At 50.6% G+C, this 19,829-nt stretch overlaps 6 protein-coding genes across 6 annotated transcripts; 3 read left to right on the top strand and 3 right to left on the bottom strand.

Moving 5' to 3' along the window:
• Positions 1–1,409: 1,409 nt before the first annotated feature.
• Positions 1,410–6,254, bottom strand: BBK36DRAFT_1199004 (hypothetical protein; the record flags this gene model as incomplete). Its single annotated transcript, XM_024897066.1, has 21 exons — positions 1,410–1,904; positions 1,944–2,849; positions 2,883–3,368; positions 3,436–3,557; positions 3,594–3,639; positions 3,679–3,741; positions 3,784–3,795; positions 3,829–3,969; positions 4,006–4,029; positions 4,066–4,247; positions 4,281–4,321; positions 4,355–4,362; positions 4,402–4,421; positions 4,458–4,521; positions 4,558–4,760; positions 4,800–4,836; positions 4,876–4,991; positions 5,025–5,112; positions 5,143–5,436; positions 5,466–6,081; positions 6,127–6,254. The coding sequence occupies 21 exons, from the start codon at positions 6,252–6,254 to the stop codon at positions 1,410–1,412; spliced, it is 4,092 nt and encodes a 1,363-aa protein (XP_024750273.1).
• A 1,792-nt stretch (positions 6,255–8,046) lies between these two features.
• BBK36DRAFT_1116986 (MFS general substrate transporter) lies at positions 8,047–9,862 on the top strand (the record flags this gene model as incomplete). The annotated part of the gene is made up of 6 exons (XM_024890299.1): positions 8,047–8,235; positions 8,307–8,400; positions 8,457–8,699; positions 8,775–9,026; positions 9,081–9,245; positions 9,306–9,862. The coding sequence occupies 6 exons, from the start codon at positions 8,047–8,049 to the stop codon at positions 9,860–9,862; spliced, it is 1,500 nt and encodes a 499-aa protein (XP_024750272.1).
• A 691-nt stretch (positions 9,863–10,553) lies between these two features.
• On the top strand, positions 10,554–11,687 carry BBK36DRAFT_1116941 (alpha/beta-hydrolase; the record flags this gene model as incomplete). Its single annotated transcript, XM_024890291.1, has 1 exon — positions 10,554–11,687. One exon carries the CDS (start codon positions 10,554–10,556, stop codon positions 11,685–11,687), a length of 1,134 nt encoding a protein of 377 aa, XP_024750271.1.
• A 328-nt stretch (positions 11,688–12,015) lies between these two features.
• On the bottom strand, positions 12,016–13,812 carry BBK36DRAFT_1117021 (hypothetical protein; the record flags this gene model as incomplete). Its single annotated transcript, XM_024890303.1, has 2 exons — positions 12,016–12,369; positions 12,466–13,812. The coding sequence occupies 2 exons, from the start codon at positions 13,810–13,812 to the stop codon at positions 12,016–12,018; spliced, it is 1,701 nt and encodes a 566-aa protein (XP_024750270.1).
• Positions 13,813–14,823: 1,011 nt separating this feature from the next.
• On the top strand, positions 14,824–16,831 carry BBK36DRAFT_1198995 (kinase-like protein; the record flags this gene model as incomplete). Its single annotated transcript, XM_024897065.1, has 2 exons — positions 14,824–16,074; positions 16,136–16,831. The coding sequence occupies 2 exons, from the start codon at positions 14,824–14,826 to the stop codon at positions 16,829–16,831; spliced, it is 1,947 nt and encodes a 648-aa protein (XP_024750269.1).
• A 446-nt stretch (positions 16,832–17,277) lies between these two features.
• Positions 17,278–18,904, bottom strand: BBK36DRAFT_1198993 (mitochondrial carrier; the record flags this gene model as incomplete). The annotated part of the gene is made up of 8 exons (XM_024897064.1): positions 17,278–17,324; positions 17,389–17,521; positions 17,585–17,756; positions 17,838–18,024; positions 18,120–18,237; positions 18,291–18,417; positions 18,528–18,614; positions 18,689–18,904. The coding sequence occupies 8 exons, from the start codon at positions 18,902–18,904 to the stop codon at positions 17,300–17,302; spliced, it is 1,065 nt and encodes a 354-aa protein (XP_024750268.1). The 3' UTR covers positions 17,278–17,299.
• Between the last annotated feature and the right edge of the window lie 925 nt (positions 18,905–19,829).

Genomic DNA, 19,829 nt, shown 5'->3' with positions numbered 1-19,829 from the left:
GTTTCTGATTTCTAACCGGTGATATGATCAAGTCAGCAGCAATGTTTGGCTGTGTGGTGCAAAGTGAAGAAAGACAGACGCAGCCTGTTACTTCCCCAAGGCACTATCACCGCAACAAAATCACTGCCAAACCGTTCCAGGGATTCACTTGAACCGCATTTCAGTGGAAATATCTTTTGAAGTTCTCTCCATACTCTCGATCAACAGTAGTACTCTTCATGCCTAAGGTACTGACATAGGAAGTGGTCGAAATTCAAGACCCCTGGAGTATATGTGGGCCCTCTGCGTTTTTACCAGAAACGGATGGGACCCTTATTGATGACTAATCCAGGCTGAACCGGAAAATTTTTCCCTTGCCAGTATAAAATCCACCACCATCCGCCTCGCTTTGTCTTCCTCTTCTTTTTCTTCTTTTTTTTTTCTTCGTGCGGCTGGCATGACCTGAAAATTATACCCGTGTTGCTCGAGTCCTCTTATCAGTGGATAATTTCGCAGCGTCAGTTGTGCCACAGAGAAATCATAATTGCAGACCGGCCTTCTTCATCCGTTCTGAGTCCCGTGGTTATCGACGTGGGATTCGTGGATGGAAGGCTGGACATTTCTTCGTTCTCTCTTTTTGCATTGTGACTGTGACTTGCATGCATGTAGCAACTGAGGAGTACTGCTTGGCAGTTGACGAGCTCCGGACTCGTGTATGGAGATGGCGGTTTGGAATCCGAACCAGAGCCTTTGGAGGTCGGACATGTGATTTGCTGAGTGTCGTCAAATGCTTCTGTACTACAGCCCTCCATCAACCGATTTCGATCTCGGTACTTTCGTAATAAGAGCTGCCAAGCCGCGGATCAGTCAGTCTCTACAAGCAGTGACCGCAAATGTGGTCAGCCAAGCGCCGTAGTATTCGTCAAAGCATTGGTCCTCGCGAAGTACAGCTCTCTTTGGCGAACTAGCATGGTCATGACAGTTCTTCTACGAACAATACTTTGCTAAGATTGTGAAGTCATGACTGCTCGAGTATAGGTATTACACTGTTCGAGGTTACCCTCCAGGCATGCTCCTTTCGCCATAAAATAGAACTGAACCAGAGTACCTCCATGTAGTAGATATCACCGCGAAATGAGTTCAGAGTAACATATGAACGGTTTTCGAGTGTTTTGCCACGACGATAGTGTCTTAGCAGAAAGCAATGTCTTGCCTATCTAAATTCTAAAAGGATAAGGCAAGGACATATACCTACTTCAGCATCTATCTTACTTATCTCTCTTTAGTGGAAGGTATCAGCTTCTATCGATATATTGTTCTTTCATGGCGTGATCGATGACTGCTTCCAATGACTCCTGAGAGTAGCAGGAGGTATATAACGACAGACCACCTCACCTAGATAAAAAGGGCAATGCCTACCCAGCTGATCGCTAAAGGAACCCCGATGACTTCCACGGCACCCAGTCTCCTAGCTCAGCCGGAGGCTCTTCAAATTCCATCGTCACAATATCTCTCCCCGCGGTTCCTATCACCACCTCCGATGCAACTGCAGAAAAACTGAGGACCCCCCTTGGACGAAAATCCACTGGTAGCCAGATCATGCCCTTCCCATTCCACCACACCCAGTCAACGGCGAATTCGTTTTCCAATGAGTCAATGTAATATCCAAAACCGGGAAAGTCATATGCAGGCGCAAAGTGTATTGAGGAAGGGTCTTCGCTATTCGATCGGCATATGCTGTAACACCCGGTCTCTGTAGCTAGACATAGATTCGCATGATGAAAGTAGAATCGAACTCGCCCAGACGTCTCAAAGATAGATACCAATTCTCCCGTCTCTATTTTCCAGACAGTGACGGCGGTACTCTCGCCGTGTTGATGCGCTACGGCCAAAAGGTCTCCGCCTGGCAAGAAAGCCAGACCACACTGGCTATCAATCCACTTTCTCAGGGGTATTTGGGCTACTGGACGTAAATCAATGTCCCACACTTCGATTTGGTGAAATCGCTCCTCAAATTGACTTGCAGAATAGATACATTCCAGAGCTATAAGCCTGGAATCTTTGGAGATGGCCGGCACACCTTGCCAAAGCCATCGTGGTATCCCTTCTGCATTCTCGGTAGGCAAACATCGAGATCGTTTGACTCCGGGAAGTCGTCGATCTTTGTGCCTGTGCCAAACGTTGATGTTGCCTCCGTCAGAGTCATAAACAACATAGTCCCGATCGTCCGACAATGCCATCGATCCGAATCTGCAGTTGTCGGGAAGGTCATCTGGCGGATTGTCAACATGAATGCTGCACATATCTGTCGCCCAAACCTTGACTGTCCCATCCATAGACGCTGTTGCTAAAAGTTTGCCATCTGCTGAGAACGCCATCGACAGAAAGCCGCCAGTGTGGCCACTATACGACCCTATCTTGGATTTTTCAACAAGGCTCCAGACCTCGACGCTACCGTCTCCAAAACCCAAGGCCATAAGGGTGGAATCGTCTGAAAAGACAGCTGAGTAGAGCTGATTTTCATATTGATGGATAATGATGGGCTCTGCGCCCGACGGGAGATGCCAGACTTGGAGACCTTTCCCGGCCGAGACTAGGTACAGAAAATCTTTCGAGATTTCCGTTACGTCTTCAAAGGGCGAAGTCTGTATATCCAGCTCCCAAACTAGCTCGCCTGTGGCTATGTTGGAGACTTGTATCTCTTTCCGGTCTTCTGTACCTACGCGCTCATAATTGCGTGTAGCGACGAGCTTAAAATCTCGGGATATTGCGAATGTATCACGAGGCCATCCACAAGGGATGTTGCGGACCAACTGCTCGGTCGAGAGATCCCAGATGAGGAATTCACCGTCAACTGTCGTCGCCAAAAACTGATCATCGGTCGAGAAAAGGGGTTTGGCCACCAGCTCTCTGGGGCACTCCCACTCATGAATCAGGTTTCCAGACTCTATATCCCACACAATGGTCTTTCTCTCATTCGAGGCTGCCAATAGTTTGCGGTTCCAAGAGAATGTTGAAGGATTATGTTCGACAGAGCTGAATACCCAGTCGCGAATCAAGTCACCAGTGGCTATGTCCCAGCTTCTTGCTCGTCCATCATAAAACGAGGCAGTTAAACGTAAGGAGTCGCTTGAGAAAGCCACAGTTTCGATTCCAGAAGCGTACAGGGTGTTTAGACAAGGACTCCAGTAGTCGTCAACCTTGGGTAAGGTTTTTATCCACGATAGTGTGTCCTTGAAGTGAAGCCGCACCTGACTTTGGGTCGGACTGAAGATAAGGGCAGAGACATAGGTTTGGAGAGGAGCCGTCTCCAAAATAAACCTATTGTGAAGTATGAAACGAGCGGCATCCTGAAAGAACTCAAAGGAGTCGTGGAACTTCAGGCGGTGCTAATATTATTAATGACATCGTTCATCAGTTACGCAGGTGGCAGGGTAGAAACGGGAGGCAGCTTACCGAAACATTCTTGACCAGGTTCTGCAGGGATACAACTCCAGCTTGGATATTTCGCAGAAGGCTCAGAACTTCAATCCAATGAAGGAGATGTGTCTTGACAAATTTCAAAACTTTATCCACGCCTCCCAGTATGTCATCATCGATGATTGAATGGGCACCGAAAAAGCCATCGCAGAAGTGTCGAAGCCAGGAAATGCAGCAATACTGAATATCTGCGAGAGGATCTGGCTGCGGTGTGGAAACCTCATGCGCCTTGACACCAGGATAGGGAAGAGAGTAAATGTTTGGCCGCAGTCTTCCGGGTTTCTCCAAAGCATCTATTGAGCGCCAGAATAAATCTCGGTGGACAGCTTCAGTCCCCTGTTGAAATATGCGGTCGCGACCGTCCTCAACCAGGTAGTCTTTCGCCGACTGATGAATGAAATAGACAACGTTGTCGCGAACAGTCAGAAAGGAGCCGCACGTCTTGATCAGGGTTTTCAAAGGTTCAGAGCGCGCCAGTCGATCTTTCAATGCAGCCATAATGGGCAGCGTCTCCAGACTCAGGGGCTGATATGCCGTTGCCATTACGGCGAGGAGGTTGCGGCAACGATGCTGATCGTTGCGAGTCAGTTGATCGATTTGGTCCACCATTCTGTCGTATAGGGCGATTAACCCACTGGGTATCTCTTTCAAAAGCTCCAATATCTCGGCGTCTTCGTCGTATGTGCGCAGCTCTTCGATTTCCTTGAACACGAGTGCAGCCCATAGGAAAGTTCCACTCGACTTTTCAATAATAGCCTGATGTAATTCCGTGCGGAGAGCTTCGTTATCTTGGATGAGATTGAGCTGCTGTATTCTCGCACGAACATATGCATCAACGCTGTCCGTAACGTATCTATCATTGCTTTCGAGGTCGATAACCACAGCAGTTTGGCACTTGAGTAGCTTGGCTTCAATATCAGGAAAATTTCGGCTCGACAGGACCCATTTGACTTGAGGCGCCTCTGAAGCGCTTTCGACAACGAGGTCCAGGAGATGACTGCGGCCGGAATCACATTCATCTAAGGCATCAAGTACTAGGCAAGCACTCTCCAAGGCCGGATCCTGTAGCATCCTCCGGAATATACCGGATAACGTTACCCAGGCATTGACTCCATCGAAGAGGCTTCTGCTTCCGACGTTCTTGTATTCCTCCTGTAGATGGCTGATGAGGGATGGCCTTTGTATCGCCAGTAGATAAATCAAGCCCCGTAAGACCGCAGGGGCATTATTGAAGCTCGGATCAGTGCCCTGGCAAAAGAAGTATGATACCAGCTCTGGATAAGGCGTCATATTCTCCAATTCTTCGGAGAGGCCGCAGATTATCATGGTCTTTCCTTTACCAGGATCCCCTTTGATCCAAAGCAGGTTGGTCTGCTTCTCTCTGTGCCATTGTTGGAACGTGGCACTCTTCAGAACCCAGTTGAACGAGTCCGGTAAAAGTCCCCCTTTTGCATCCAGGAGGCGCTTCCTATCGTTCCGTGGATTGGTGATGTACAAATCTCTCAAACAGTCTCGGTCTTGCTGCTCTAAATCTTTGACTTGCAATGCAACAAGATTCTCGAGACAATCTTTGATTTGACGGCTTAGACTGGTATTCTCCAGGCTCGTGTATGCGGCATAGTCGTTTTGGAAACCCAGTTCGAGATCTCGGATCTCTTTTAGACTCTCTTCCCAATCGTCGACCATGGCAAGTTCGCGGAACAACTGTAGCCCGCGGTTGCGGTAGTATGAGCAGATTGACTTGACCTGGTAGAGTATAATCTTCTTGTAGAGCTCTCCAAGTCGCAAAATCAAGACGTTTCGAATATCAGGCGTGATACTCGGTTTGGAGGACTCAGCTCGATTGAACAGGTCATTCGACAAGCTCCAATACCACTCCATCCTCTTCGTAGTATAAGATATACCCTCACTGTTTCTTTGGTGTTGCTTCAGTGGGTTTTGCAGTATCTTGTCCGCAAAAGTCAGTTTATATGCAGACTCGGCTGAATGACCTCCGGGCGACTTACATCTAAAGACATGGTCACAAGGGACCATGGAAGAGCCGCCTGTGGTGCGGCTTGGACTGCTGAAGTTATGATGTATCTCATGGAGTTTACGACTTTCATCCCCTCTCCCATGCTCTCTTTGATTCTGGTCTCTGTTTGCAACTTCTTTTGGCCCGCTTCGATGACCAGCAGCAGTTGGGCCCGTCGTTCATCTCCAGTGGGTTTGATGCTATTGACATCGATCCCCCCTTGAGAGGGCTGAAAGGCAGGGTCGTGGAGTTTGTTTGATAGGATGACTTCGTACATTTGCAATAGCTTTGTTTCTTCGGTTTTCAGTTGGTCGTAGGCCTCATCCCAGAGCTCCTGCGGAGAGGTAGGAGAAGTAGCCTCCTTTTTCTCGTCGTCCTTTGGATCATCTGGATCATTCTTCGGTCTGGCCGTAATGATTGAGGTCTCACTTGAGGGCGCCGGAACACTGCCTCCAGGCGTAGAGAGCCATGATTCTCCGCCCACAGAACGCCTTGAGAACTCGTCTGGAGGCGAGACCGCCGGAACGTTGATGCCAGGCGGAGACAGCTGCGAATCCCTGCTCTCAGAACGCCGTGACGATTCATGTGAAGGCGAGACTGCCGGAACACTATTGTCAGGTGTAGAAGACTGTGATCCACCGCTCACTCTGAACCAAGAAAGCTTGTCAAGAGTCCGGCTGCTCTCCCTGCTTCCGCCGCCTGGCCTCTTCGCCTGACCTTTTTCTTTGCCGCTTTTGGATTGAAGGCCCTTGAAGAATGCAGAAATAGACCTTCGAGGCATTGCTATTGCCGTCGCGATTTAGCCGCGACTATTGTCACGATGAATTGGAAAGTTGGACAGATTCTGTTCTCACGTCTTCGGATCCTCCTTGTCCAAGACATATTGATGCCTTGCGGGGAGGCGCAATCGATTGTTGCTCGGCGCCTAATGTAACACGGAATTTGCCTCGCTGTTTCTGTGATGCTGATTGGGGGACGGGGGAGAGGACAGGGGGTGGACAGGGGGTCGCTGGCGGTTGGCTGAACATCGGCGACAGCGAATGGGATCTTTCATCAAAATATTGTCGTCTTTATAGAAAACAGAAGTATGCAATAAGGTAAAACGTATATGCCGATAGTAGGAGAAATTTGGAGTCTCCTTCTATATCTTGATTATATGGTGATAGAGATAGCCTTGCTAGGAGCTAGTCCATGATGTGAACAAACTTCCCATTGGCAAGCTCTTCTATTGAAACTGACACAATCGACTCGTCGAGCAAAAACTCTTCTTGACTGGAAACGCGACAGTGTATAAACCACTTGGCGATATAGGCATAGACGGCCACTGGAGTTTGGAACCGACTATGAGCAGCAACCGCAAGACCTGAATTCTCGTATGCAGACTAAAGGAACATTTCAATTCAGCGGCGTCGTTCTTGTAGAAGAGATCGACATGGGTTTTGGCTACGAAATCGCGTTTGGAGGAGGCGCTCCTGCAATCTGTGTCAATAGATCTACGTACGTCCTAGCATCTACGCAACACGTTGTTATCTCAGAATTGATATCCCAAGCCACAAGGACTCTATCAACGAGGGCCAGATTTTACGTCTCTTCTATCACGTTCAACGTTGTCTTCAGCTATGATATCTGTACCCAGGCCAGGAGGCTTGTGTTCGCCGCAAGAGCCCTGGATAGAGTACTCGTCTCAACTCGAATCTCAATGGATGATTGCGGTCAAGATCACTAACCTATCAGTGTTCATATGACAGGAAAGATTTACGTCTTGGTTTGTAATTCATTGATGAAATTGCTTATGAAAGCTCTCGAAGCAAATTCGTGGCAGAAGCGGGTTGCAACTTGACAAATCGATAGATCCGTGTAATTAAGAATACCCGGCAGCCCAGATCGAGTCTCTTGTAGTCAGAGATGCATTTACGAATGATGGAGACGCTATAGCAGTACACGTATAAATTGAAATAGAACACTTCGTGAAGACTTCTTCTCTAAGGAACGCGGATCTATATAGCAACGTTGATAGTTTATACTAGCCCTTTCCTTTCGAGCCCGGTTCCCGAAGAGGCCAATTGCCGGATTCGGCAACTCGCGCGGACCGGCTCTCCGCTACTGCGGACGTCGCGACTATTTCCACTCCTGGTAAGACGCTCTTCAAGCGGGCATGTTCGAATGGTCAAGTGCCTGAATCCATTGTGATTGCGGAGTTGACCGCGGGCGTGCAAGATCTTTGATTTCCCCCCTGATAGCCATCTGAGCCTCAACGACGTGTACATCCATGCGTATGCTGAGAAGTTCCCTGACTTAGGGGGAGTCTCGCACAATCAGACTATTAGAGAACGAGGATCAATGGATAAGTACACAATCATGCCACATCGCCAAGCCCTCCGTTAGATCCAAATCAATGAAACTAGTCGTGACATTTCCCCAGACTACCTCAGATTCGAACAGCGCGAAGTCGGTATACTCATATCTGCATTTTACTATAACTTACCCCAGATTTCTGCTTTCTTGGACTTCTCTCTCCACATCATTTACCATCCCAATTCTCTATATTCCTAATCTTCTCACATATTCCCACGATGGATACTGAAAAGGTGGAAAACGTGAACGAAGTGGATGTGGTTGACTATCAGGAGAAGCAGGCGGGATTTACCTCCGCCGAGCCAGACCTTACAGCGGAGGAGAGGAAGCTTGAGAAACGCTTGCTTCTCAAAGCTGATATCCTGATTGTGGGAATTACTTCCTTGGTGTTTCTTGTCAACCAATGGGTCAGTACTGATTATGCCCCCTTTTCTACAGTCGAAGAGAGAGCTGGATACTAATGCTGGAATTGATATAGGATCGAGGAAACATTGGCAACGCTCGTGTAATGGGACTTCAGAAAGACCTCAATATCAGCAACAGCCAATTCTACGACGCTGTGTCTCTATACTGTGAGATGTTATTCTCAAACCACGCAAAATTCAGAGCGTTTACTGACAACTTCAAGATGTGGGCTATGTCATCTGCATCATCCCAGCCAACCTTTCCATCCGATTCTTCAAAGCCCATCGACAAATTGGCGGCTGCGTCATTATATTTGCCACACTCTCATGCTGCATGGCTGCTGCAAAGAATGCGACTACTATTCTGGCCCTCCGAATTTTGTTCGGTTTTGCATCTACATTCCTTCAAGCCCTTACTTTATATACCAGCCTATGGTACAAGCGCAACGAACTGGCCATTCGAAGCGGTGAGTTCTCCTACTTCTCTACAGAACCTCTCCTGTTCTTCACAGTTGCTTGTCTATACTAACAGAAGTCTCCAGGAGTGTTTTACTCCGCAGCAACAATCGCCGGTGGCTTCAGCGGCCTCATTGCCTATGCCATCCAAAAGAATCTAGATGGTGCTTTGGGACATGCAGCCTGGCAGTGGCTGTTTATCATCCAGGGATGTGCCGGCATTTTTGTCGGAATCTGTGGCTGGCTGTTGCTCCCTCCTCCTCCTGATCAGATCAAGGATTTGAAGCACTGGATCTTTTCCAAAGCTGAACTTGAAGTGGCTATCAAACGCCTCAAGAGTATGGTTCCCCTATACTGAATACAGAAATGGATTGCTAACAGCAAGACAATAGCCTACAACAAGGCCGGTGCTGGATTCGATAAGCGTCAGATGCTGGCTGCCTTCAAAGACCCAAAGGTATACTGTTGTTCGCTCATGAACGCTGGGATTTCTCTCGGTCTGGCCTCGATCAGTGCGTTCCTGCCAAGCTTCATTCAGCAGTTCAACTTTTCCCCTGGTAAGTGATGTCAATCTTCGATTTCACCGTTCCTGACTCTGACCATCTTGATTCGCAAAGCCCGGACCCAGCTCTTCTCCATCATACCGTACGCCTGCGCCTTCGTCACCCTCCTCGTTGTCAACACCGCATCCGACCGCACAAACGTAAAGGGACCCTTCTTGATGCTTTGCTTTGGCTTTTCGATCACGGGCTACATAGTTCTCATGGCGGTGACGAGCGTCAAGGCCAAGATCTTTGGCACTTGTCTCATCACCATGGGTGTTTTCCCCTGTGTCACTCTCCTGGGAGCTTGGACGAGCATCAATGTCGGTGGCTTCACGAAGCGTGCCATGACATGGGGGACTGCGGAAGTCGTGGGCCAGTGCTTTGCCATTTTGGCTTCGCACATCTATACTGATCCTCCGCGTTACATCAAGGGCCATGCCATCAGCTTGTCGTTTCAGATTGTGGGCTTTTTATCTGCCCTTGTCATGTGGATCTACATGCGATGTATGAACGTCAAGAAGGAAAGAGAGGCTGCTGAACATCAGGCAGCGGGTACCGTTCATCCCATGAGATACCAGTCTCTTGAGGAGGTTTACGACCACCATCCTGATTTTCGATATATTCTGTAAGGGCAAAGTACCTTGTCTGGCTCCACGATTAACCTCAGCAGTCAGACCAAGAAAAGGATGGCAAAGTCGAACCGATATATTAGGTGTGAACAGAATATCAGCATTAAGTAAAGAAAGAGCACCAAGCAGGTCACGATTATAGTTCAATGATATGCAAATCTGTATTGCTTATCCGCTACACATCTATAACATGGGGCAGATTCTATACACATATTTTGGGCAGACGTCTCAGGACACAGTCATCTCTCAAAGAGACTTGATACATGGTAGACCAATCTTATGATAGCTGAGTCTTTTACCATTTCATTTCTCCTGATGCACGACATACCGACGTCCTGGTAGGAACGGGGAAATTACCCTTGGCGGTTGAAGGCCAGCCATCAGTTCTGATGCTTTAGCAACCCGTGTTCAAGGTAATTTGGTTTCCAAACTATGGCGCTACTGCAATGACTTGACTGTTTGGGTAATTTGACCGAGCAACGCCTGAGCAATTGCAGCTACTCAGAGCTTATGGGATATATGGGGTCATGATCAAGTCCAGATTGCACAACCCATTTCCAGATACCACCAATTGACAGGATCGGGACGGGTAGTGGAACAGTATCAGTCTCAACTGGGAACAAGTATAAAGCTCAAATGCCAGCTGCATACAGTGACCCTCCATCATCCCTCCTATCCCATCCCATACACAATGCATACTCCCAAAGCCCAAGCCCCCCCAGAAGCAAACGTCTTCTACGTCGGCGGCTCCTACATCCAAGACGCCCGTGGAACACACATGACAGGATCCATGTACGTCCGCCGCCACGGCAACAAAGTCCCCGGGCAGCCCCCCATCGTCTTCATCCACGGCGCATCCCAAACGGGGACGACCTGGGAGGCAACGCCGGACAACCGGCCCGGCCTGGCTCTGCTCCAGGCCGCAGACAACAACTGGGAGTGCTACGTCGTCGACCAGCCGGGCGTCGGGCGGTCCCGTTATCACGAGGCGGACATGGGCCCGCTCACGCATTACACGGTGGAGGAGCTCGAGGCGGTCTTTACTGCGCCTCGGCCGGAGGTGTCGTCGCCGTGGGCGAGTCTTCACACGCAGTGGCCTGGGTCGGGCAAGCGAGGGGATCCTGTGTTTGATGCTTTCTACGCGAGCCAGGTCGGACACATTGGCAGTTACGCCAAGGTCGAGACCCTCTTTAGGCCGGCTATCAAGGCACTGCTCAACAAGATTGGACCGGCATTCCTCGTTACTCATTCCCAGTCGGGGCCTCTCGGATGGCATGCTGCCGATGCCTGTCCGGGGTTGGTCTGCGGCATAGTGGCCCTGGAACCTCATGGGCCGCCGTTTGTCTATCCGGACTGTCCACCGTTCAACACACGACCTGAAATAGTCGGCAAATTAGTGCATCCGTTCGGAATCACGAGCACGCCGCTAGAGTATGATCCGCCGCTGCCAGAGGGCGCTGAAAAGCTGCCATGTCAAACACCACAATCGCAAGGCCCAGCCAGCATTGAAGAGACTGGCAGATACGCAGGCCTGATCAAGGGGCCGCGGCAAGGGGCTCCCGCACGACAGCTAAAGAACCTTTGCCACGTTCCCGTACTCTTGGTGACGGCTGAAGGGTCATATCATTCCGGATATGACCACCTCACAGCTCAGTTCCTCTCTGACGCAGGGGTTCCTGTTGAGCATGTCTATCTGGCTGACGAGGGGATACGCGGAAACGGTCATATGATGGCGATTGAGAGGAATAACAAGGAGATTCAAGAATTTATCAACAGGTGGCTGATGAAGCAGGTCCCCAATACAGTCATCGGTGATATCTCTTGACGGCCACGCAAAGAGATGCACAGAGGATGGGTAACTACAACAATCAAAGGGCGGTGCACCGCTCACTTCTTCGACAATGAAGTGCATGTTCTGGCATGTTAGACGTATATCATAGCATCGGTATACACCGTACTACTTCGAACTACAACACAATTAAAGGTGTCACAGACAATGTGAGATGAGTTGCTCCCTAGTCGTGAAAGAATATAAAATTATCAAATCATATCGGGTATATAAATGTCATGACGCCCAGAAAATGCTCGCTATGTGACAGAACCGGCCAACTCCACGCTTCCCAGTAAAAAGACCAAAGTCGCTCATGACGATGTTAAAAGATGTTGTCCTCCGCCACGTCCACGTTTCCCGGATGCTCGGATAAAGCCCAACGAGGACAAGACCAGGCCGAAGCTGCACGAGTAAAGGAGAAAAGCGTCGTTGTTTTCCTTGAGCTGCGCCGCTGCACCCAGCCCTGCCAGGATAACGACCATGCCTTCGGAGGATTTACAACTTGTTGACGCTGCTTGAACTGCGCCGCTGCACCCAGCCCTGCCAGGATAACGACCATGTTCCGCCCCAGGCACCGTATCTTCGACTTCAAGCTACGCCGCTGCACCCAGCCCTGCCGGGATAACGACCATGCTCTCAGTTGGACGCTGCGCCATCGTTTCTCCCGAACTAACCGCTGCACCCAGCCCTGCCAGGATAACGATCATGTTCTTGGAAACTCGTAACAGCCTCGAGACCCGGTCCTCGTCCCTTTGTTGGAGTCTCACGAAACCGAGTGTGGTTTACCTGAAGAATCCAGCTCCCAAAGTGGTGATGACTTGCCTCTTCTGGAAGACCTGCGATTCGGAGAAGTCTGAGAAGCCTTTGCACGTGTGGTGTGTGAAACAGAGCCCCCTTTTCGACGTTGGCGTTTACCATCGACGGTATCTGCATCAGGGTTTCCTAATGACTTGCTTGGATTCCCCGATTTGGTGCTTTCTCGCGCATCGCTCAAATTTACGGACGGATCGTCATCTGTGGTAGTGTCTTCTTCGAAATCGGCGGATGAGGTGTGAGACGTTGGAGGCGAGGGCAAACTCTCTATCTTCTGGCGTTTATATCCATTGTCCTCGCCGTCCTCGTCAGATCTGGATCGCTTCCGAGACGCTTGGCGTGTAGAGGGAGCGCCGTCATGCTCCAATTTGCGACGCTTGGGCTTCTGGGCTGTGGCATCCTCGTCAGATCTGACTCTCTTCTTTGTCAAAGCCGTGCTTCCGTCGTCAACCAGAAGGCTTGTTGATGCCTCTTGGGTTGCATTTTCGTCGTCTTCGGTCACAAGATGTCCATCGCTCGAGAGTGGGGGGAGTTGCTGCACTGTGGAAGTCCGGCTGGTGGAATCGGGAGCTGTACCACTAGGTTTGGACGTTGTATACTCGACTGCAGGTACTGTGAGGATGAAGTCGTCACTCGGCGTTTGATCCCTCCCATTGCATTCGCTCCGAGTCTTGTAGTTCCACTCGTAATCATCGGGGTGTTGCGCTGCCCAATACCGAGGCATTGGGCCATCCATATAAGGATAGCCGCGGTAGTCAGCATGGGCCTGCACGCCCGGCACGACGTCTCTCGCCCCCATTCCCGAGTTCTGCGTCTTCTTGCTCATGTCCTCGCCGGCGTCGCTATTCCGCGGCGACTCAAACTCTGCATCCGCGTCTACCAAGACCGCTTCCCTGCCAGAAGCAGCAGCCTCCAAAAGCCGCACAAAGTACTGGAAACAGCCCGTCTGGGAGGCATATATGGCCGTAAGCCATGCATCGTTGCTTTTGAAGGTTTCTGCATTGGACAGAGCGTCCCCGAGGGCGTGGTCCAACATGGCCAGCAGTTTTTTGCGTTGTTGCCGGGTTTTCCTCTCGAACTTCTCTTCAAATTCCTGTCGGTCGTTTGATTCCTTTGCTATCGCTATTGCGGTATCGTAGTATTCGTCTTCGTCAAACAGCGGGATTTGCATCGTATTGAAGCGCTGCCAGTAATCTTCCCAAAGAAAGTCGGGGTGCTTGATGTCGTGAGGAGCGGTCCTCCTCCACTCTGAGTTCTTATATTTATGATGAACCGGATTCGGCGGTTCGAATGGATGGAGAATCATGGTTGCTGGTGTATCCCAGCCGTGCTGGTCGGAACTCGGTTCTTGGTTGATGTCGCAGTCGCTATCGTTGTCGCAGTCGCAGTCGCCGTTCGTGATTCGGATCGCGTCTTTGCGGCTATAGACGTGAGGAAGCGCTGTGTCGGAGTTGTGACTGTCGTTTGATGCCTTTGCGCTGGACGGCGGGTGCTTTGGGAGAGATGGATGATTGAGAATGGCGATTGTTGAAATGGAGTGAAAGCGTTGAGGTTGGCGAGCCCGAGCCACTGCAGGAGATGATTGGTCGCAGCGTAGCGAGAGTTGGCAGAGCGCTACGACCAATTCGGGCTGTGGCTCAACGGCATGCTGAGATCTGGTGCTTCGGAGCTCCAAGCTTGCGCCACAGGAGTCGCTGGATGCCTGCACTGTATTTTACCCTGCACGAAATGGAAGTGCACGCCTCCACGGCAAATACTGCGGCTTCAACCGTTAACCGCTGTGCCTCTGCGTTGTACCAAGCAAAGATGTCCGACTGTTAGCGTTTTGTCACTGCAGCTTCACAGTTGCTCGAAATACATGTGATGCGCTGGCAATTACAGTTTCGTTCTTTTTGTGTTCAACAACTTGAAATGTCCGTACGAAAAAATAAGTACTACTGGCGTGGCTTCTGGGGCGTTGCGCGGCCCGTTGCCGCGCTTCCATTGTATCAGGAGCGGGAGTGGCTGTGCGTTAGTACATCCTCTCAGCTGTACCTCCACTACCTACGAAATACAGGCTCCGTCTGATGCACCCCGTGAACCAAGGACTCTCTGCGGTTCAGTGCAGATGAACTGCTCTGTCCAACCAACCATCTTCTCCCATGAGCTGCAGCATGAAGGCACCCGGACCGCCTGCTCACCGCGCTCGCAGCCATAACGAGGTCATGGACGGTTCGACTGACCTGCACACTTCGTAGCGCCTCTGCCAACGCCTCGGAAGCGTCTCAACGCGTCTGCTCTCTACCCACACCAACGCTGAACCCTCGGCATTGCCATCATGCCTCTACAGACGCAGGATATCAGCGCTCCCGCGTATTCCCCGTCCATCCACAGTTCTGCCTCTGAAACGCAGATTGATTCTCGTGCTGCTGGCGCTGGTGCTGGTGCTGGTGCTGCTGAACAGGGAGAAGAACCAACTGGCGAGCGTGAGACTGAAGCTCAAGCTCAACCACATCCCGATCCCTCCCCTAAATGCCCAAAAGGTCAAGAGACAGCGCCGGTTGCAACTGATGACGCAAAGTCCAAGGCTCCCACAGTCGACCAGATAAGGACGCTTCTGGATGCTGCCTTGCCTTCAGCCGGGGGCGCCCGGTTGCTCATTGCGTCGCCTCAATATCCCAATGATGCAAGCGAAGACTCCCCAATTGTACGGCTCTCACATGAAATCGAGGGTAGGGTGACGTCTGGCGTGGTTCAGAATTCCCAGCACATGGATTACTTTGTCCAGCAACCACTCCAGAGGGGCTCGACCGCTGTTGAACTGTGCTATGAGATCACCTTTATTCCAGGGAGCGATGATTGTTTGTTAAAGAACTGTACAAACTCAACGCTTCAACTGACATGCCTCGATTCCCGCTGGACTCGGTGGCTCATAAGAGAGAATCGCCGTGCTTTGATACGGCCTGGACTGTGGAGGATCTTCCTAGCTGGCGATGAAGACGACGCTTCTGACAGCCTTGGTACTGAGATTCTGCTCCTCAAGAGGCAATATACAGTGGCAATTCATAAGGCAATTGACTCGCCCTTGGTCAAACGAGCTGCCAACAAAGACGACGCAGAGAATCCCAGGAAACGACGAAAGCTGGGCAATGATGAGGCCGAAGGTGTCGCCGTTCCACTCGCTTCAAAGACGGCCCCTGACTCGGAATCTATCGCCAAGAGCACCGAGACCGTCCATAGCCACCATCTGACGGCCTCTTCCGTTCGAGAGATTGTCAACCCGACTGGCATCCCGCTTCTAGAGCTTACAGATAAAGAGACGGCAGTTATAAGCACCCTGCACATCAATGGTGACGCTTTACAACCAATATCCGTCTCAACGGCAAAGAGTACGGATTCATATCACCTCAGCCGGATCCAGTACATGGGCCACACCCCGTCCACCAGCGTCTTCTCTTGCCGGCATTCTGCTATACCCGGATTGGTAGTAGCCAAAGTCCCTCGATATGACGGCAAGTCGATCGATAAAGTCCCTGCAATTGCGCGGTCGTGGAAGCGAGAAAGGGATATGCTCAAGGGCCACTCTCATGTATATTTTCCCGTCGGTATTGTCCTACCTTGCCTCGAATACGTTCTAACATATTCCCAAGAGAAACATTGTGGCACTCAAAGCCGTCGATGCCCGCATGTTTGCGTTATACTTGGAGGTCCTGCCTCGATCCCTTTATCGTGGCAATACATCGACCTTCATGTTGTCGGATGTTGCAACCGTTCTCTCCGACATGGCATCCGCCCTTGTATACTTGTGCGACAAGTCCATCATCCACAACGACATCAAGCCAGGTAACATTGCGTTTTCTCCTCAGCGAGGCGCCGTCCTTTTCGACTTTGGAATGGCCACGAACGACGAGGATCAAGTGACCGGGGGGACGATGTGGTACCTTCCTCCCGACATCATCCACCGCAAGCGACGGGGGTTCCCAGGAGATGTGTGGGCACTGGGCATCACAATGGTCTACTTGCTCGGCAAGATGCAAATTCCGGAAAGGTGTGGGATCAGGTGGGACATGGCTGATTCGGGCAAGAAAAAGGGCTCGGATCAGGCTATGATGACATGGTTTAACCTCGTCAAGGACAAGAGAGAAGAGCTGGACAGGGAAAACAAGATCGAAAGCATAGTATATGATATGCTCCATTGGAAGGCCGAGGCGCGAATAACGGCCGAGGGCATTACAGCAGCTCTCGATGCTTTGAAGCTGGACTCGCCCGATAACCAGACATGCGATGAGAGGCGCCTGACGAGGTCGCAGACGAGGTCGCAGGCGAGGTCCCGTTCGGTAAAGTAGAGGTTGGTATACATGGTACAAGGCATTGCGATGGCGTTTCACGAGCAATTTGTTTCGATAATTAGATGGTCACTTAACAATACAGGTCTGATAATCTATCCGAGTGCAACTGTGTCGTTCCACAGTCTAAATCGTGGCATCTAGACGAATCACCGCCCCAACCACGAGTCGCCTACCCGTCCTCCTACAGCTTGCATGACTGGCTATGCTTCATCATCTTATGCACGACACGAGATCTGTCCCCAAAACGCCCCGGAAAACAACTCTAGCTTGACTTTGTCGAGCGCAGGACGCATATCACCTGCGCAGTCGAAGTCGGAGCACGAGCCCTCGAACTTGATCGCCAAGGTCTCGCTGAAAACCCATGGAGATTATCATTGCGATTCGGAGCCTTTTATCAACTGATGATGACCAGCGCACAGCTCCATCCGGCCTACCTTATATATTGGGCGTGCGCCAACATCTGCATCAAGACTTTGTCCTTTGTTCCCAGCTACCACCACACCAAAGTCAGCCAACATTGTCCACAAGTCGTAGGGTTATCCAAGGCAACCCACATATCCAAGAAGAGCTTCCACAGAATGGAGAACAGCAGTCCCTGAAGGCCATTGCTCAGGATGCGTGTCTTCAGGCCTCGCCCGAGCAGCCCCGACACGCCGTCGTCCCCAATCACCAGCCGTGCAGCCTCTCCTACATCAACAATGGTCAGCAAAGCAGCGTCAAATACATAGAAAGCATTTTATATGCGCTTACCGTAAGAGACTTTGGTGTCGTTGACCTGGCGGTAGGTCTTAATCACCCTCAAAGAGTTGGACACGGAGTCCGAAATGATGGATGCCACGAAGCCGATAAAGGCAAGGCGCAGCAGCCACAGGAAGAGCTCGCTTTTCGGCGGCTCGTGGATGGCTTCGGTCAAGAGGTTATACTGTGGAGGACAAGCTGTGAGCAAGTCTTCATGATTCGTGCCGAGTACCATAAGAGAAGTGCAAGGCAACACCGTACGTACCGTGGCAAACCAGGGATAGTGCCCGACGAAAGTCGCTCCCGCGGTGGCAAATGCTCCCCACCATAGAGTGCCGATTCCGTGCTCTTTGATGCGTTTACGGAGGAGAGCGGTGCCGTGGGAGCCTTGTGCCTGGAGGGTCGTCTTGAGAGTGTCGACGGGGGTGAGGATCATGCGGAAGCCGGCGGCACTGTGAGATTGCACGTTAGTCTATTCGATACTGGTAATTTCTTTTCCCGAAAATGAAACAGATGATGATATAAGTGAGGATAAACGTAAACATACCAGAGAGAGGCAAAGACCGTCTTTGCGAGCGAGGGCAGATGCTTCAGATACGAGTTGGACTGCAGCAGGGCCAAGATTCCGGCGTTGGCGGCCGTGTCTCCGAATCTGGCCACGGGGCCTATATAGTTTAGCACTGAGGAAATCTTTTATGAAGAGACAATATGGGACTACCTTGTATGAGTGCAGCTCCGATGCCCGAGTAGTACCGGCCAAGTCCACCATCCGCGTGGAGGATCTGCGTGGCTTGGGAGAAGGATGTTCCGAAGCGATACTGATAGTTCATGATTGTTCGGAGTGGCTGCAGAGAAAGTCAGACGATTGGAAGCAGTCATATATAAGTTATGTGCCAAGAACGATAAAACCAAAGTGTTGAGTGAGTGAGTGAGTGAGTAGGCTGAGAGACCATACCATCAGCAGCAACACCTGCAGAACCATTGCTGCCGCGCCACTCAAACCGCCCCCGAGCGCTTTTCTAAGCGCGGATTTCAAGTCAAACTGATGAGTTTCAGTCAGATACAGATCACTCATACAACTTTGTAGACCCGAATTGTTGCAGGAGGAGCACAAACATTGACATCGCCGTCGGCATCGATCCAGCCCTTGATGAAGACGGCAAGGCCAAGAGCCGCGACCAGCACCCAGAAGATCCTCCACAGAACCCAACGAGTGACGTTCTTCTCTTCTACTTGCTGTTCCGGCGGGGGTTGTTCGGGTTGCTCTCCCGCCAGCAGAGGCGTGTTTTCGTCGTGGCCTGACTGGGTCTCGACGTCGTCCTCGCGAGCCATGGCGGGCTTGCGTACTGGGTGACGCCTAAGAACAATGAGACGTAGGTTCGGGTGTTTTATCGGCACCAGCTGCGTCGACAGTTGAAGAGTCCAGGAATAACTATTCCGTAATTGCTCCAAGGACCAGCTCAACGCGTAATATTTGTGAGAAAGTCTCTATGCCCTCATCATCGTAAAATGGGCTACGCTGATATCAGCTGAGACAAGAAGTCAAGACATAAACACGGCACGTCGGATTGGTCATCAGCTGGCGCTGATGCAAATGCAGATGGGGATTGCGAGATCACCGTCGGCACTCGGGAATAAACCGACATAATATCGCCTTTTTGCCGTCTGAGTTTCCCCGAATCCGCTGGCAACTCACAGTTGTCTCTTTAGGTGCCAGCCAACTCCTGATGTCTTTTATATTAGTTTGCGGTCTGATACCAGATCTTCGATTGATGCAAGCTTCTCTAAAGTTGAACCATGAATGTTGCACCATTATTAGGACGATGAAGAGAAGAAATGGCATCGCCGCTGCGGTTTCAGTGACTTTGATGCCAACAAAATCCAAGAGTAATCGATCTGGTCTTATAATGTCATGTCCATCGAGGAGAGCTGGGAGGTTATAAGGCGTCGACGGCTCGTCTCCAAGGAGAGCTTCGATCATATACCCCCAAGGACACAAGCGAATTGGAACCCCTCTGGACAGGACGCAGTTCAACTTATACCTCAGTCTGTAATCAGAGATGAAATCCATTTATGTATTCATTTTATGCTTGTGCTCTTCATTTGAGATGGCATAACTGATATGGTTCCGCGACAGGCTCACGTTGTGGGTGAAACCACCATATGAGACCGTCTCCTCACTAACAAATGCACGATATCGCCACACTCCAGTTATACATGATGGTTTATATTATTGAAAATGAGGTTGATTGTCGGT

The sequence above is a fragment of the Trichoderma citrinoviride genome (genome assembly GCF_003025115.1).
Source record: "Trichoderma citrinoviride strain TUCIM 6016 unplaced genomic scaffold BBK36scaffold_6, whole genome shotgun sequence".
NCBI classification, from domain to species: Eukaryota; Fungi; Ascomycota; class Sordariomycetes; order Hypocreales; family Hypocreaceae; genus Trichoderma; species Trichoderma citrinoviride.
The sequence above is the reverse complement of the archived record's forward strand: the minus strand, read 5'-3'. Positions and strand labels throughout refer to the sequence as shown.